This window comes from Colius striatus, chromosome 18 (genome assembly GCF_028858725.1).
Source record: "Colius striatus isolate bColStr4 chromosome 18, bColStr4.1.hap1, whole genome shotgun sequence".
Lineage (NCBI taxonomy): Eukaryota > Metazoa > Chordata > Aves > Coliiformes > Coliidae > Colius > Colius striatus.
The window spans coordinates 4,150,451-4,165,616 of record NC_084776.1 but is presented as its reverse complement, the minus strand read 5'-3'; the positions used below and the strand labels follow the sequence as shown (position 1 = coordinate 4,165,616).

The window sequence follows — 15,166 nt, the reverse complement described above, 5'->3', positions numbered from 1 at the left end:
AGCTTCACAGCTGGGCCATGGGCACCTCCTTTCTAGTGACAACAAGCAGCAAGACAGACTCTGTCACTGGCTTACATCAGTCTCTGGGAGTGCAATAGTTTTGCTGTTATGCTTATGTGTAGTACTTTATTGCAGGGCTGAACAGGCCCCATGTATCTCCTGTCCAGCTCCTCCAGGTCACTCAGTGTGATGAGCAGAACCTGGTGGTATCTGTCCTCCATCTGTCCCTTCCTTTATCTTTGCTATTGTTAATTGTTAGCATCTGCCTTGAAAGATTGCCTCTTAGTACAGTGCTGATGTGATCTTTCCACAGAGGATTAAGGCTGGGCTAGATTGACAGGAGACTGTGGGAAGTTCCCCAGTTGTGTGTGGGCTCAGTGCTGCTGCTCTTCCAGTTACTCCAGTTCGTGTCAGGACATAGGCAGGAGTCAGTTGCGGCTCTTTGCCCCCTCACCTGGGCCAGCTGTGGAGAGGCCTCCTGCACCCAGCTGTTGCATGTGGCTTTTCCCAAGGCTTTCTTGCTCTTCACATCAGCTGCACCATCCTATGGAGCTGATTTCATACCTGGCTCATCGTGTGGTTTCCAGCATACAGTCTCAGTGTGTTCATCGAGGATGTGGACCACAACAAGCATTGTGGGGAGCGGTGCAGTAGGAGCTGAGATGTCATTTCTTACTGCATCATGCTCCCTAGGTGGCTCATGTGCCTGTAAATCACACAAGTGCTTTCCTGTAGCTTGGCTTTCTGTTGCTGCCTCAGCTGCCAGGATTTCATTCAGATCTTCACTTTTGGCAAAAGCCTGGAATCCTTTCCTGGGAAAGGTACTTAGTGTCTATCTCCAGTGCCCTGAAGCATAGCCAAAGGCTCTGCTAAGCTCACTGAATCCAGGCCCTGAGAGATGATGTTTCTTTTTGCGTTGTTTTGCTTTCCTGTGGAGTCTGTATTTCTTTGCGCACATGCATGAGGAATTTGGCATTTCAGAAGGTAGGAGTTTCCCCTTGTTGGTCTCCGGCTTTGCTCCTAACAAGACCTTGGAGACCGTTGTTGGTCTCTCCCAATGGTGATGTATGTCCTGCAGCAGCCAAAGGGTATCTGTTACCTTGCAAGGACAATCTAAGACCTGGAGGCATATTTACTCTGTCAGCACAGGTGATGACTCTTTTCCATAGTTAGGACAGATTGGCAGGAACTTTGTGCTTTCAAGTTATCACGTTGGTGGGAGGGTTCCATGTATGTTGATGCTGCCTGCAGCTACAGCTGTTGAAAAAAGCCTTCTCTGAGTCTAAAGGAACACTGAAAACTTTTACATCTAATCTGTCTCAGACTTGAAATTCCAAAGACAGACAGTTCCATTTCGTGGGCTTCTTGGAGGAGACATTCACAGGATTTAGAAGCATTGTTGGATTCTTATTCTTTCTGTATGAAAATCCCCCTGGTTGGTATTCCCATGGCCCTTCAAGCCATTTGAGATAACATTTCCTTTATTTCTTTCATTAAAACTATTTTTATCCTGGCTCGTGGGACTATACAAGTAGAAATTAAAACACAGCTTGGTATTTCCTTGCCTGTCCTATCTGTTCTTCATCCCCAGACCCTTTCAGCCCTCCCCAGCTCTCCCCCCTTTCCTCCCCAGCTTGCCTTGAAGGGCTGGGAAAGCCGGCGCTGGCGCATTATGTTGCCTGTCTGATTGTTATGGGGTTGTGTTTGTGTGGGGAAGGTCACAAGACAAAAAGACCACCAGGCAGGGGTGGGCGGGGGGTGTTCAGTCCCTCTCCATTCAGTCCTTGTGGTGATGGGTGGGAAGAGCCTTGTTTGCATGACAGGATTTCAGGGGGCGATTGCTTTTTGTTTGGGCTTCTTCCACGGCTGCTGTATGGGCCCTGAAGGGCTACTACAAAAGTGGAGCATATATATGAGATTCATAGGGCTGAAGCGTGCTGAGATAACCAAGAGGCAAAGCTGTCAGTGCAGGAGCAACTGAGCCTGAGCCAGCCACTGTGTGCTTTCATCTTGGAGACTGACAGCAATGGCTCTAGCTGGGGTGTTTGTGATATGACCAGTCTTGGCTCTGGTGAGAGCTCCTCTTGGGTGTCAATCCTTTCGGCTGAGATCCTTATCTGGATGGGTGCTGTGGAATTTTTCTGCCCACGGAATGAAGGTTGTGATGTGGGGGGCAGCTCCAGGGACCTGCTACAGTGGCTGTGCTTCCCTGAATAGTGCTGGGACTTTTCAACCCTTACTTTTATTTGCAGCATCTGCATCCTTCCTTGCTCATCAGCTCCACACTGCTGACAGCATCCTTGCATTCAAACAGTGTTTACTTCCTTGTCATCCCTCTCAGAAGCTGAGATGCTGTCCCTTGCTGTCCCTCACCTCCATCCTTAGAAAGCAGCTCAGCCTATATTTACCACTGGTATGCACAAAGGCAAACATTGTTAGGAACTCTTTGTAACTGTCCCAGTTACCCTGAGTTCATCTGCATAAGAAGATTCATCAGCCTGTGGTAATGGCTTTGCCTTGGTTGTCTGACAGGGCATATTTAGATATGGGGAGCAGAAAAGAGTTCCCAAACTGGGTGTAGGATGGGGAGGGGGTGACAGTTTTGGTCCCTAACAGCATGGGTGCTACAACAGGCCCTTCTTGGAAGGAGAACTACTTGTCAGCTGCCAGCCCCTGGCAGCACAAGTCTGATTCAGTTGTCATGACTGCCAGTTTCCCAGAGATGCAGACTTAAGGAACCCCAAGTATGCCTGAACTCCTGGCTGTCCCATCTGAGTCCATCCTGCTGTATAGTGTGCATTTAAGCTTGTATTTTTAGTAGGTGTTGGCCCTGCTTGAATGCTTTTAGACTAAGCAGTGACCTGCCTTGTGTTGTCACTTCCCTTAGGCACATGTGTAACCTCTCCCTGTGTTTGGATTTCTTCCAGAGAGCTAGCTGTTCCTGCAGGGAGGCACTAAAGGGAGAGGAAAGCAGCTGGGATGAAGCAGGCTGAAATGGTGTGATCTCTTGACCCAAAGCAATAGCTAATGCTGTTAGGGCTCACTCACGCTGCAGCAGCTGCACAGCTCACACTCCTGTCTCTGAATTGAGAATTATTCATATTCTCTTTCCCTTCCCCCCAGTGCCACATGTAACGTGATCTGCCTGTGCCCAAGCTGGCAGATGGAAAAGCAAGACGCTTGTTGATTTGCAGTAATGGTTCTTCAAGGGGCTCCAGCCTGTGAAGTTTCCATGTTCAAGCTTGTCAGCTGTGGCAGAGCAGCCTTTCTGGAGACCCTCACAGTCCCTCTGCCACTGCTGGTGTGTGGATGCCTGCACAAGCCCACATGCAGCTCTCACCTCTCTGCTGCTTCCACGAGACACACTTGGACACCTTTTCCTCTTGCTGTGGATATCACCAAGTTTAGTGTACTTTCTGGAGGTGCTCTGATCTTTACTCTTAACCCCTCCTTAATAATCCTCCCTCTAATATTTGGCAATTTCCAATTTTCACTAGTCAGCTATTAGGTGTCAATACAGGAGTGTTTCATGGAAGTGGCTGGAGCACAGGCAGCTCATCTCAACAACAGTAATACTTTCAGCTTCTTGTATCTTTGAGTGATTTATTTCACCTCTCTCTCTTGGGTTCCCAGTTCATAAAGTGGAACTTTCCATGAGGTGGTACCACTGTGACTCATAAAGAGAACAAATTATCTTTTCAAAATCCACTGTGTGCTAGAGACCTGATTGCAATCCCAAATCTGTCCTAATTTTTTTTACTTCTCTGAGAGGGATTGATGATTCAGCCCAGATTTCTCAGGAATTCCTTTGCAGTTTCTTTAGGGAGGTGGGAAGGTGGAGGGGAGAAATCCTCACATCTTTCCTTAGGTAAGTTGCTGCCTGTGCTCAGACTCCAGGATGTTCACATTTTTTTCCTGAAATACACTGCATTGCTGTTGTTATGTTTGCTTGATGCAAGAAACATCAAAAAAGGAAGGGGCAGAGGCAGGGTCTCGAGGCACAGATGGGCCTCTCATGGTTCCTCTAGCACCACCTTAAAAGCCAGTTTGTATGTTTGACTTCCCTGATGTGTTGAAAAGGCAAAGTAGGGTCAAGCCTTAGATTTAAATTTGTTTTCCTTTCCATTGTGTTTGTTTTTAAGGGCTGTGTCCTACCTTCTACTGGGTTTCTATGACCTCTCATTTTGGCTTGTGTGACACAGGGGTCTGTTTATGAGCAAACAAAATATGAGCTCCAGACACTGAATTATCTCTTAAATGGTTGTTCCTGACAAACACAAAAGACATTCAGAGCATGACGTAAAGTGCTATGATTTAAGGCATTATGCTGTTCCTTTTAGAGTGAATCACTGTAGCTTTTGCTTTGCATTTGGGAAAATTAGATTTGGCACAGGATCATGTAGGAGGTGGCTGATAGACCTAGGAGAATAACTGATAGCTGGGCCTACCTCAACCTGCATGCCCAGAAGTGATGGACGTGCATGCAGTTCTCAGCAGAGGTTCAAGTAGTGAGATATGTCCTTTCTAAGTGCTCTGTCTTCCCCAGCTGTGAAGAGCCTGGAGGGTGGGTGAACAACTAAATGTAGAGTTTTGTTTGCAATTCCATGAAAGAGGGGAACAAGGCTTTTTTTTTTTCCCTTTTGAGCAAAATATTCAATTTGACTTGAGTCAAACCATGTGGCCACTCTGAACAGAAACATAAATGGCAATTTTCTAATGAAATATTTTTTTACATGGTGATGTCCAGTGTTTTGGCCTGGAAGAATGTGAGAGAGCTTCTTGTGAACAGTCACTGTGCAAAGCCAAGGCAAATTCACTGGAAGTCTTGGCATGGCTGAAATCTCCAAGTTTTACTTGGAAAACTTTTGTTTTGAAAAAGATATTACCCTGGCTTTAGAAATTAAAGCCCTGCAGAAATACTGGTGATAAACTGTGTTTCTATCATACATCTAAACTGTATCTTGCCTCACCTTTGGGGTAGTGTTCCGCCTGCATCCCTCGGGCTGCTGCTTATATTTGCCTTGGTGCTTTATCCCATCAGCAGTTCCATGTTGCTGGCTTTGATGGGGGCTCTCTGGCCTTTGGTAGCTGCTGTTTGAGTTGCTTTGGGTTCATGAGAATTTGACCGGGAGCAAAAAAAGTCCCCACTGTTGGAGGCATTATACAGGGATGGACCATGGTAGCCCTGTCTGCTCCAGGCAGCTTTTCTGCTCCTGGATTAAAGTCCATGCTGTGTTATGTGTGTGTCTCTCTCTCTAAGGCCCTGTCAAGTCCATGTGGGAAGCTATTCTGCCTGCACTGTTTCACTTTGTGCTGCTCAGCTCACTCTCTGCCTCATTTCTCCTCCCTCTTTCCCCTTCCATTCAAGCAGCATCTTTCAGTCTTCCCCATTCAGGTCTGCCTGTGCTTTCTGCCCTGTGTAAAACTTCCATGCCCTCCCTATCATTCATCACCTCTTGCTCATTCTCCTCCCTGCTTGCCTTTCTCCATTCATCGGGGCTTCCTCTCAGACAGTCTGGGCTGCCCTCTCCTCCTGCCCCTTCTGCAGTTCTCCTTTTGTGTCTTTGCACTCCCTTCTCTGTAACCATCCCAAGCACAGCAGTCTGCAGTGTGCTCTGTGAGGATGCTCTGCTAGAAGCTGGCTCCACTTGATGGGTAATTAATCCCCAGTGGAAGCCCGGAGGGATTGTTTTGGTGGATTTGTCATGCTAGGTTACCCTGCAGGTGAGAAGATTTTTATCTCCCCCCCCCCCCCCTTCCCACTTCTCAGAGATACAGTATGATGTGTGACTAGGAAGAGTACTGCTATTTTCTAACCTTCTTTTTCAGTCTGATCTTTCTGCCTGTCCTTCCTGGCTTGCATATCCTTTGTTAGCAGTGGTTACAGCTCTCAGGTGGCTCTTTGGGAGGTTGTTTTGATTTCCTCATTCCTGAGGAGCATAACATGCATTCTGTTAATTATGCTGGCTCTCTAATTATAGTCGTTGCTTGTGCCTTCTTTGCTTCCTTCTTGTAATTAACTGCATTGGGGTTGTATAGTTTTGGAAAGCCATCTCTGCACTTGAATGTGTGGTTTGAGTGTACTGAGGAAATAGAGTTTGTGAATTGCAGCAGCCAGGGCTTGTTGTTTCTAAGTCTCAGCTCAGCCATGAGCCTGTGCTTGTATTGCAGACATGGGCAAATACAGACCACAGGCCTCTGCTGTGCACCTGGTCCCCTACAGCTCCCACCCATGCTGGCAGAGAGCAGACATCACCCCATCCTATTGAAAGGGCAGGTCTCTGCTGAAGTGTGATGGGAAAAACTAAGTGGGAGGTCTGCTTGTCTGTGGGTACCTCTGGGGGGTCTTCAGCTTTGAATGGTTCAACTGCATTCAAGCCAGGCTGGTCAAGTAAAGGGGAATATTAGAGCTTGGGAAGAGTGCACAGGCTTGTCAGGGGAAGCAGGTGCTGTGTAAAGCATGTGTGAGCCCTGTACACACAAGAAATCTGCTTAGTTCAGTAAAGGAGGCAGGAATGAGGTGGAGGCAGGCAAGGAGAAGGGCTCTGTGTGTGAGTGCAGATTTGACTGACAGGACAAGCACTCTGTTGTGTGGGAGGCTGTGAAAGGATCTGCTGCTGTCTCCTGAGGCAGCAAGGAGCCCTTGATATGGCTCAGGCAGGGAGAGGCAGTTTTGGGAGCAGTGTGGGTACGTGTCACCATGTTTGCACAGGAGTTTGAGCCATGGTTGCAAGGGCTGCATTGCTGATTCAAAGCTGGAAAAAAAGGTAAGAAGAGATCTTGATGTTCCCTCAGTGTTTCCACACTTGTAGAAAATCAGTATTAGTACTGGCTTTTAAAACCTTTTGGTTGAAAGTTGCCTTGACCTGCTGATTCCAGACCATCTAAGGAGCAGCTGCTGGGTAGCATTCTCCACAGTTACTGCTGGGACAGAAAGTGCATTGTCATCGTGTGATAGAGAGGAATCATTGGGCATTTATCCATATACAGAACAGAAACAGTTCAACTGCTCCTGACTTTCTTGTGCTGGTATCACCTATTGCCACTTTTTGCAGACGATATCAGGCCAAAGCCCTGTTTTGAATAAGAAGACTTGTCTGCCTCATCTGTGCCAGCAGAGACACTGCTGTGACAGGAGAGGTTGTCAATAGCAGTGACTTTTCCAGAAATGCCTATGTATGTTCAGTTAACCTGGGGGTAAGCAGGGATCTGTGAGGGCTTGTCAGTGCTGTGAGAAGGAGCCTTTCCCCTGATAACTGTCTATAAGAGGAATTTCAAACCGTGCAATGGTAGTTTGTTGTCAGGCTGGTGAGTGTGTGAAAAGGATTTCCTATTCAGTGTGTTTGTGCCCCACAGAGGCATTACACCTTGCAGGGCACAGCTAGCCCCAGGCCAGCTCTGCATTTTGTCACCTACAGGGAGAACTGCTCTGCCCCAGCTGCAGGGTTTGGGCTGGGAACCTGCATGGACATTTCTTATGAAGTTAGTTGCATTCCTGTTGTGGAGTCTTTATAAAAGTCATTATTTGCTTTACAACTCAGACACATTTTGTGTCTGTTTGAAAACTGTGGCAAAGACAACTCTAACCTACAAAACACGGTGCCTTGCTTTTGTCCCTCATATTCCAGTTAAGGGCATGTAAGAAAGCAAAAGTTCAACTTAATTTTTCTGATTTGTGGTCTTGCAGATTCTCTTTTACCTTTAAACCAAGGTGTATTTGACACAGCTTACACTGAATAAGTGCAAACACTGCAGACCTTGCCCTTGGGGTCCTCCATGCAGGGAACCTGCAGTCTGGGTGTTATCCAGAACTGATTTGGATATATCTCTGAAGAGACAATGTGAACCTCCACAGCTTCCAGCAGTCTGGCTCCTTACTGCAGTTGCAACCCATGTGATCACCCTGGAAAAATTCAAGCCAGGTTTGCTTGCTCTCAAGTGTTTAAATGACAGAGGTTAAAGTAATAATTAATACTCCCAGCTCGAGGCTGTGTTTGGAACCAGTCTGTCTGGAGTACTTCTGAGATGATTATGCTGATGCAGGGTAAGGCCAGGTGCCTACAAGGCATCACAGGGAATCACACAATGCCACTGTCTCCTCTTCACAAGGCTCATGTTGTCTACTATTCTGGTTTAGCTCAGAAAGCAAAGAGTTTCTTTGGTAGCTTCTGGTCTCCATGATTGAGCAAAGCCAGATGTAAAACCAGTATGAGTTAAATATGTTTCCCAGTCTATGTAATAGGAGTTTTGCTCTGTGGTTGTTGTTCTAACCAGAAGCATGGTTTGAATGCCAGTATAGCTGGGTCATTCTGGTTCTATACATGTTATAACAGTTGTTAGTTAGGGCTTTAAATGCATCTATTTGACTTAAGTTTTTCTGAGCTCTAATAACTTGCAGTCAAATGAGAACTGTTGGGATCATCTAGTCTTCCACAATGAAGGGCAGAATGTTTTCTGAGTGGTGTTCTGCTTGATCTCTGCCATACCTCATCTCCTGGAAAACTTGCAATTCAATTGTAGAAGATCTGGTGAAGTTAGTGAGACATTTCACTTGCTAATAGTAAAAATAATCAATTTATTCTAAGCTAAGTTTGCTGAGCTGTGACCTTTAACTCCTATATGTGATTATACCTTTGACATAGTGGAGAGTCCTCTCCTGACAAATTTCTGTTCCCTTTGTGGTTTGTCTGGAGAGTGATAAAGTAATTGCTTAACCTTCCCTTTCATAACTAATGGATTGAGCCTATGGTCAGACTATACCAGTAACAGAGTGCCAAATGCAGAGGTCATGTCACCTTATTTACAGACCTGCAGGTCACATTTCCCCTTCTGAAGGCAGTGCTACCTTGAGAGCACTCACTATAATAAAAAGGGATTTTTTTCCCCAGAGTGGCTGCTGCTGAAGATGGCATTCCTCATCCTGTCAGCTGGCTGGCATTCTTGGCTCTTGGCCATATGGCTTTCTATTTGTTTTTATTGTAATATGTATTGTTTGCAAGCATGCAGCTTCTCCAAAGACCCAGCTCATGCTTAGTAACTTGCTCCTTTAGCCCATCTGTGACATGATGCAGATTTATGCTTTCTCCTAAGCCACTAATGATAGCTCTGTGGGGGCAAGAACAAATTCTCGTGGGACCCTATTAGTGGCACCTCTGTGATGGAACCTCTTTTAGCATAGTTTTATTTTTGAGACCTGTCAAAAAGCCAGACTTTAGCATGTTGAATGGGTGACAGCCTGAGTTTGTGTCACAGTAAGTCTTCAAACACAGGGCTGTCGATGGCAGATGCCATGCAGAAATCAGTGATACCAGCCATCTTGTCTTAGTCTGCACCAAGTTTGTATTCTCATCCAGATAACATCAGCTGAACATCATATATTTTTGTAGCCTATTCTGACTGATATTAGACCAATCTTCCTTCAGTTATGCCTTAATCAGTATCAGTCATCTGTTCACTTGCTGTGAGCTGCTGTTAGGCCAACAGACCCGCTTTGTCCCGTTAAGTTCTTGTCGTAGCCCTGCATGGCTGGGCAGTTTTAGGAGCAGTGACTGTTCTGACTGTTGTGTGCTGGGTTTTGGGTTTTGTTTTAAATTTATTTTCCTTGTAGCAATAGTGATTAGAGCATGTCTGTCTCCCAGCTGTGAGGTTGCCTGTACATGCTATGCGCTCTATTGAGTTATATAGTCCAAATAAGTGCAGCATTTCAGCTCTGAACAAAGTGGCTTATGCATTATATCCCCTCAAAATTCACAAGCCCTGAGATGTACTTAATATTGATACAGGATTTTGAGATTCTCCAGTAAGACATGACTAAAAAAACATAAACAATAATTATGTGGTCATAAAGAAATGAGAATATAGTGTGTCATGGTAGTATGGATATTGCTATTCTCAGCTTTTGATATTTATTGCCTTACATCATCCAGATGAAAAGTGAGTTTTATTTTAATTAGGCTGCAGAACTCATTGCCTCAGGGGATTGTGGAGCACTAAAAACTAGATGAATTCCAAAGGGAAGGCAAGAGATTGGACATTTGTACATATAACAATAGCTGGGCCAGTGCTGACAAGCACATCTGGAAAGACTGTAAAGATTTAAGAAAAGGATCTAACTGTTAGGGTGGCTTTAGTCATGGCTGTCACCAGATGATCTCTTGTAGGCTTCATCTTGTCCACAGTCTCAGAAATAGGCTGACAGTCAGCACCAGAGCAGGGCTGGTGATGGGAGGTACGTGACCCGGCAGGCTGGGCTGAGGACATCTGTCCAGCGAAGGCTGGAGGGTGCCCAGTGCTGGATCAAGATTCAAAATTGTATTTCCACCTAAAAAAACCCCAACCCACCACTGTTTCAGAGTGCCTCAGCTTCTTTCCATTAGTCTTAATGCACTTTTATAAATAATAAAACAGGAAGAAGCAGAGCTGGAGAAAGCTCAGTCTATAAACATGTCTCTCTGCATTAAGCCCTGTGGCATAGTGGAGGGCATCTCCTGCCAGCCGTGAGCTCTCATTAATCATGTAATTATCTCCCTCACTTTCAGTGCTGCATCTCTTTCCTTGTCAGTGCTGCTGATAATGGGGCTTCTCTTTACCCTGGCTTCTTTCTGGGGAGTGGCTTTGGTTTCAAAGCCAGCACAGTGGCATATTTTGAATAATTTAGTTCCGGGTGGCTTGAACACTGTGTAATTTCCCAGCTGAGACTGGAGGCTGATCCTGTGAGTGTTCTGCCAGGAGGCTGATCTGGAGAGAGGCAGTGGGATCACTCAGTGGTGGTCACTGAGATGGCAGAGGACTGAAAGCTAGCTCAACAGGTCCTGTGAATGCATCTCAGTTCTAGCTTCTCTTAATGTCTCAGCAAGGACTTGCAGCAAGAAATCCCTGGGCAGAGGAAGGATAGAGGAGAGAGTGGCATTAAAAATGTGTATGGAGACAGAAACATGGATTTGAGTACCTGGCTGAGCATCACAGGCTTCCTCAGCAAGCTGTGGGTCAGAAATTCCTGGGGTCTTGAAATGCAGGATTTGCATGACCTATGGTGGCTTGGACCAGGGATCCAAACCATTGTGAAGGAGTTCAGGGAGGTGTCCAGCTTTGGAAAGTTTGATGTGTTTCCATACGTGAGACCTTTGCAGAAAAACAGCTCTGTTCATATTCTCCCTGCTTGGCCCCGTGGCTTGCTAATTGCCCTCTGCTATTGCAGCCAGCATCCAGTCATGCTCTGTAAGCACTTCACTGCCCTTGCTGTGCTGGATCACACAGGCACAAGTGCATGTCTTGTGCCTTGTAGATGGGGAAGTCAAGGCACTGGGGCTCACTCCAGAAATCTTGGCAATACCAAGGATCAAAGCTGGTCCCAAAGCCTTCTTTCCTGTCTGCCTAACAACTGAGCAGTGGTGTACTCTGGAAGCTTTTTATTCTCCCATTCATGTTGAATCTTCCAGTGTCTGTTTAGATTAAGAGCTTTTGCAGAAGGTAACAACAGGTGGTAGCAGGGCAAATCCTTTGCTTTTCTTAGTCCTTTGCACCTAAGACAGTAGGAGAAACAAATTAAAGCAGAAATTACTCTACAGATTGGCCAGCTAGATGATGAACTTGGTTACTCTGCCCTTCAAGAAAAAGGGAATCTTACACCATCTCCACTTTGCCATGTACTGCATGCAGACTCTTACCTGAATTCAGGTGATGGACCCTTTGCCCTGCAAATGCTTCCCTGTCCAGGTGAACACTGAGCTGGGTAGCTCTGTGCTCTCTCACTGCAGCTTTGAGGGGAGCAGGTCTGTCTGGGGTCCTTGCTTGGTGAGTCAGTGAGGGTATCTCCTCCTCTCTTAATGCAACCTGGCTTTTGAGAGCTGGATGATGTTTTCAGCCCTTGGGTTCACCTCAGGTCAAAGCAATCCAACATTCAGTAACAGAACTGCTGGACAGTCCTTAATCACTTTATATTGTCTGGGCAGTCACGGGTAAATTCATTATTTACAGGTGAAGAGAATGTCCATGGCTGCAGCCAGCACTGATGTGTTACCACACGTGTTCAGGCAACTCAGATTAGGACTTTCCATGGTGAGAAGCTGGATTTCAAGGTGGAGGGATAGGCAATTACTATTGGACTGGCCTTCCTCTCTTCTGGATCAGGGGTTTCTCCTCTCACGTGCACCTCCCACTATTGTAAGAGACAGCAGGATCATCAAACTGCTCAGAAGATCATCCCAACAAGGCAGTGATGAAACTCCTGATAAAACAGCCCCTGCTTTTTTTCCTTTCATTTGGATTAGAAGGCAGTCTTTCATCTTCTGCCTTGTCATTCCTTTAATCTTCATCAAAGCACAAGATGCTGCATATACTGTTGCCAGAGTCAGGGAGTTTTTGTATTGTGATTTGGGGTTTCTTTTAAAATAAACAAACCCTCCACCTCTCACCAACTCCCAGGATGACCTCAGAGACTGGAAAGCTCGACAATGGGCTCAGGCAAAATGTGTGACTATCTTGAGGAGAGTGTCAATGCCTGTCTTAGATGTCTTCTCACAGCTTCAACTTGGAGTCTGTCCATGTATTGACTTGGAGACTCTTGATTTAACTGCACCATAACCCTTGGGGCTGGAAGTGGTCTGGTTGCTTACAGAGCTTGTTAGCATCACTGAATTGCGGAGACTGTACCATCTCATGGTCTGAGTTTAAATCCAGCAAAGCTCATTTTGTTCTGAAACCCTTAGAAATGAACAGATTTTGCACACTATTGACTCCCCCTTCCCAATGGGAAAGTGCCTACATGTGAACAAGAAACAGGCCTACTATTGATAGCTGCTTTGTGGTGGGAAATAAGGCAGGGGTTGTCATTTCCATGTAATAGGAAGGGAAGGTAAAGCTTAGGGCCACTTATTTCTAGTCTGCTTCCTAGTCCAGAGCAGAGCTGGGGCTGGTGCCAGGAGGCCTGTCCTCCAGTGCCAGGCCAGTCTTTCCCAGAAGTGAAGATACCACTAGACCACAGAATGATTCAGATTTGAAGAGGCTGATCCAACTCAAAGCCAGCTTCCAAATTAGATGAAGTTGTTTGGAGCCTTGCCCATTGCAAAGGCAACTTATGGCTTGGGTGGTGCCAAGACAAAGCCTCTCAATGAAGAAACCATGGATGGTAGCAAATTCTCAGTTCCTGCTATAGATCTGCAAACCTAAAATCAAGCAAAGATCCTTATGTTGATTCTCCAGCTGCTCTGATGCCCCAGAGGGCTGTTTGCCACAGGGGAGAGGAGCAGCTGGCTGCACTGTGTGAAATGTCTGCGTTTTCCCAAGATACCCATTGTCTGTCTGCAGCACCAGCCTCCACCCTACTTGCTCACTCAGCCGTGGCTGATGTGTCTTTAATTAAAGAGGAGGAACAATCTGAGATTTCCTTTTCTTTCCTCAACTATATTTCCCATTTCCATCAGAGTTTGCAAAGCCCCCTCCCCTTATTTTTTTATCTTATAGTTTTGCTGTGAAGCCTTCAGTTTATGGTGTGTGTGCTCTAAAATAATGAAGAAATGGGAAAGAAATAGCTTGATTTGGGCCAGGGAATTAAGATCTTGGGTCAGATGGCTGCTATGGTCATTAACATATTTACATTTTTGCTTAAGAGCCTGAGTGAGGATCAAGGGAGTTAAGAGTGATTGTCATTGAAATGTGGAGGAAACCTTGCATGAAATTGGCGTTAGTGTCCTATTGTTTAAGGGGTTGTGTGGGGGATTAAACAGCTTTCCTCATCCCTGCACCCAGTTGTGCTGTGCTCCTCTTCTCAAGTAGATGAGCAGAGGCAGAAGTACCTACACTGAAGGAAGCCACTGTGCTGCCCTCGGTGCTGGGAGGCTTTGCCTGGGGAGCACTCCCTGTGGGGCTGGACCCAGGGCTCAGCACAGCCATGCTGCTGGCTGCCAGTCATCCTCTGTCCTCTTACTGAGACAAAGGTGCTCGGCTCAGCCTGTGGGACAACAAGATCATCATGGATAAATACATGAAGCGCCTAGCAAAGGTCAGTTGCCTCTTTTATAACTGATGCACCTCAACATTTTGACTCTGCCATCACACGTTGATTTTGCCAGGTGTGGGGACATGTATTCTGCAGGACTGGCTCAGCCCCTCGATTTTTGTGGCAAGTTGTGATGTCAGAGACAGAGTTTGAGGCAATTTGAAGTGTTGGGGAGGTTTCTGAGTGCTGTGGTGACAGGTGAGATTTTTATAAGCTGAAAAAAAAGTTGCTTAAATAGAAATATTTAAATATAAAAGTTGTTTAAATATAAGGAACAAATGGTTTTGTCCTAGACAAGATAGGTGCTGACATCTTAAATGCCAAGATATAGTTAAAGTGGTGCAGTTAGGTAAGATGTTGGTCAGGTCAAATGTTTTCAGGAAACAAGGATGAACATAGGAGTATCTGTAGGATTGCAGGTGTTAGATCCATCCACCGAATGACTCATCTCCCAGCTTCTGCAGATTCCCCTTGAGAAAGGTCATCTCAGGTATTATGCTAATAATACTTTATTTCCTGGGTATCTGTGCCTCTGAGCACTGCAAACCTAAGCTGGCTTGGGAGCCCCAGCAAGAGCCAAAAAGCATCAGAGCTGAGGCTGAGTGTAGGAGCCCTAGTTTGGCAGTTGCTTTTAGAATCGGATCTATGAAGGCAAAGCATGACTGCAGGTTGCAGTAGGAGAGCTAAACTTTGCCAGGGATTAATATTAAACCCTTGTTTAACAGTAAACAGCAGATGAAATCCACCTTTGTAGTGCCAGCTGTCAGGAAGGTACACGCAGGCCACCGCTCAAGGACACAACAACTCTTGGCAGAGGTCAGGGGACAGCGCTCAGCTCTGGCTGTCCACAGCTCTCTTGGGTTGCCTTGTTTTGTGTAATCTGCTTGCTCCAGTGGCTTCTCCTCACAGAGTAGCTGCTGCTTTGATGAAATAGCAGACAAGCCCTGCTCCAGCAAGGGGCTGTGATCTCCCCTCCTTCGGTTAGACAGCTCCTCCTCAACACAGCCAGCGGTAGCAGAGCCCCTAGGGGCAGCAGGGCAAAGGTGCTGGGCTGAAAGAAAACCCAGCCAAATCCTTGCACGTGGGCACTGCATCCTCTAAACAAGCTGCCTGTGCTTGAGGCTGGTGTGTTTTATAGCACGCTGCAGCAAGCAGAGCAGTGCCAGCCCT

General features: G+C 46.2%; 1 protein-coding gene across 1 annotated transcript in view; it reads left to right on the top strand.

Moving 5' to 3' along the window:
• Positions 1–15,166, top strand: part of RHBDL3 (rhomboid like 3) — a 56,213-nt gene that overhangs the window by 18,212 nt on the left and 22,835 nt on the right. Inside the window, 2 exon segments of the mRNA XM_062010940.1 lie at positions 2,928–2,980; positions 2,982–2,997. Of these exon segments, the coding sequence (XP_061866924.1) occupies positions 2,928–2,980; positions 2,982–2,997 (69 nt within the window).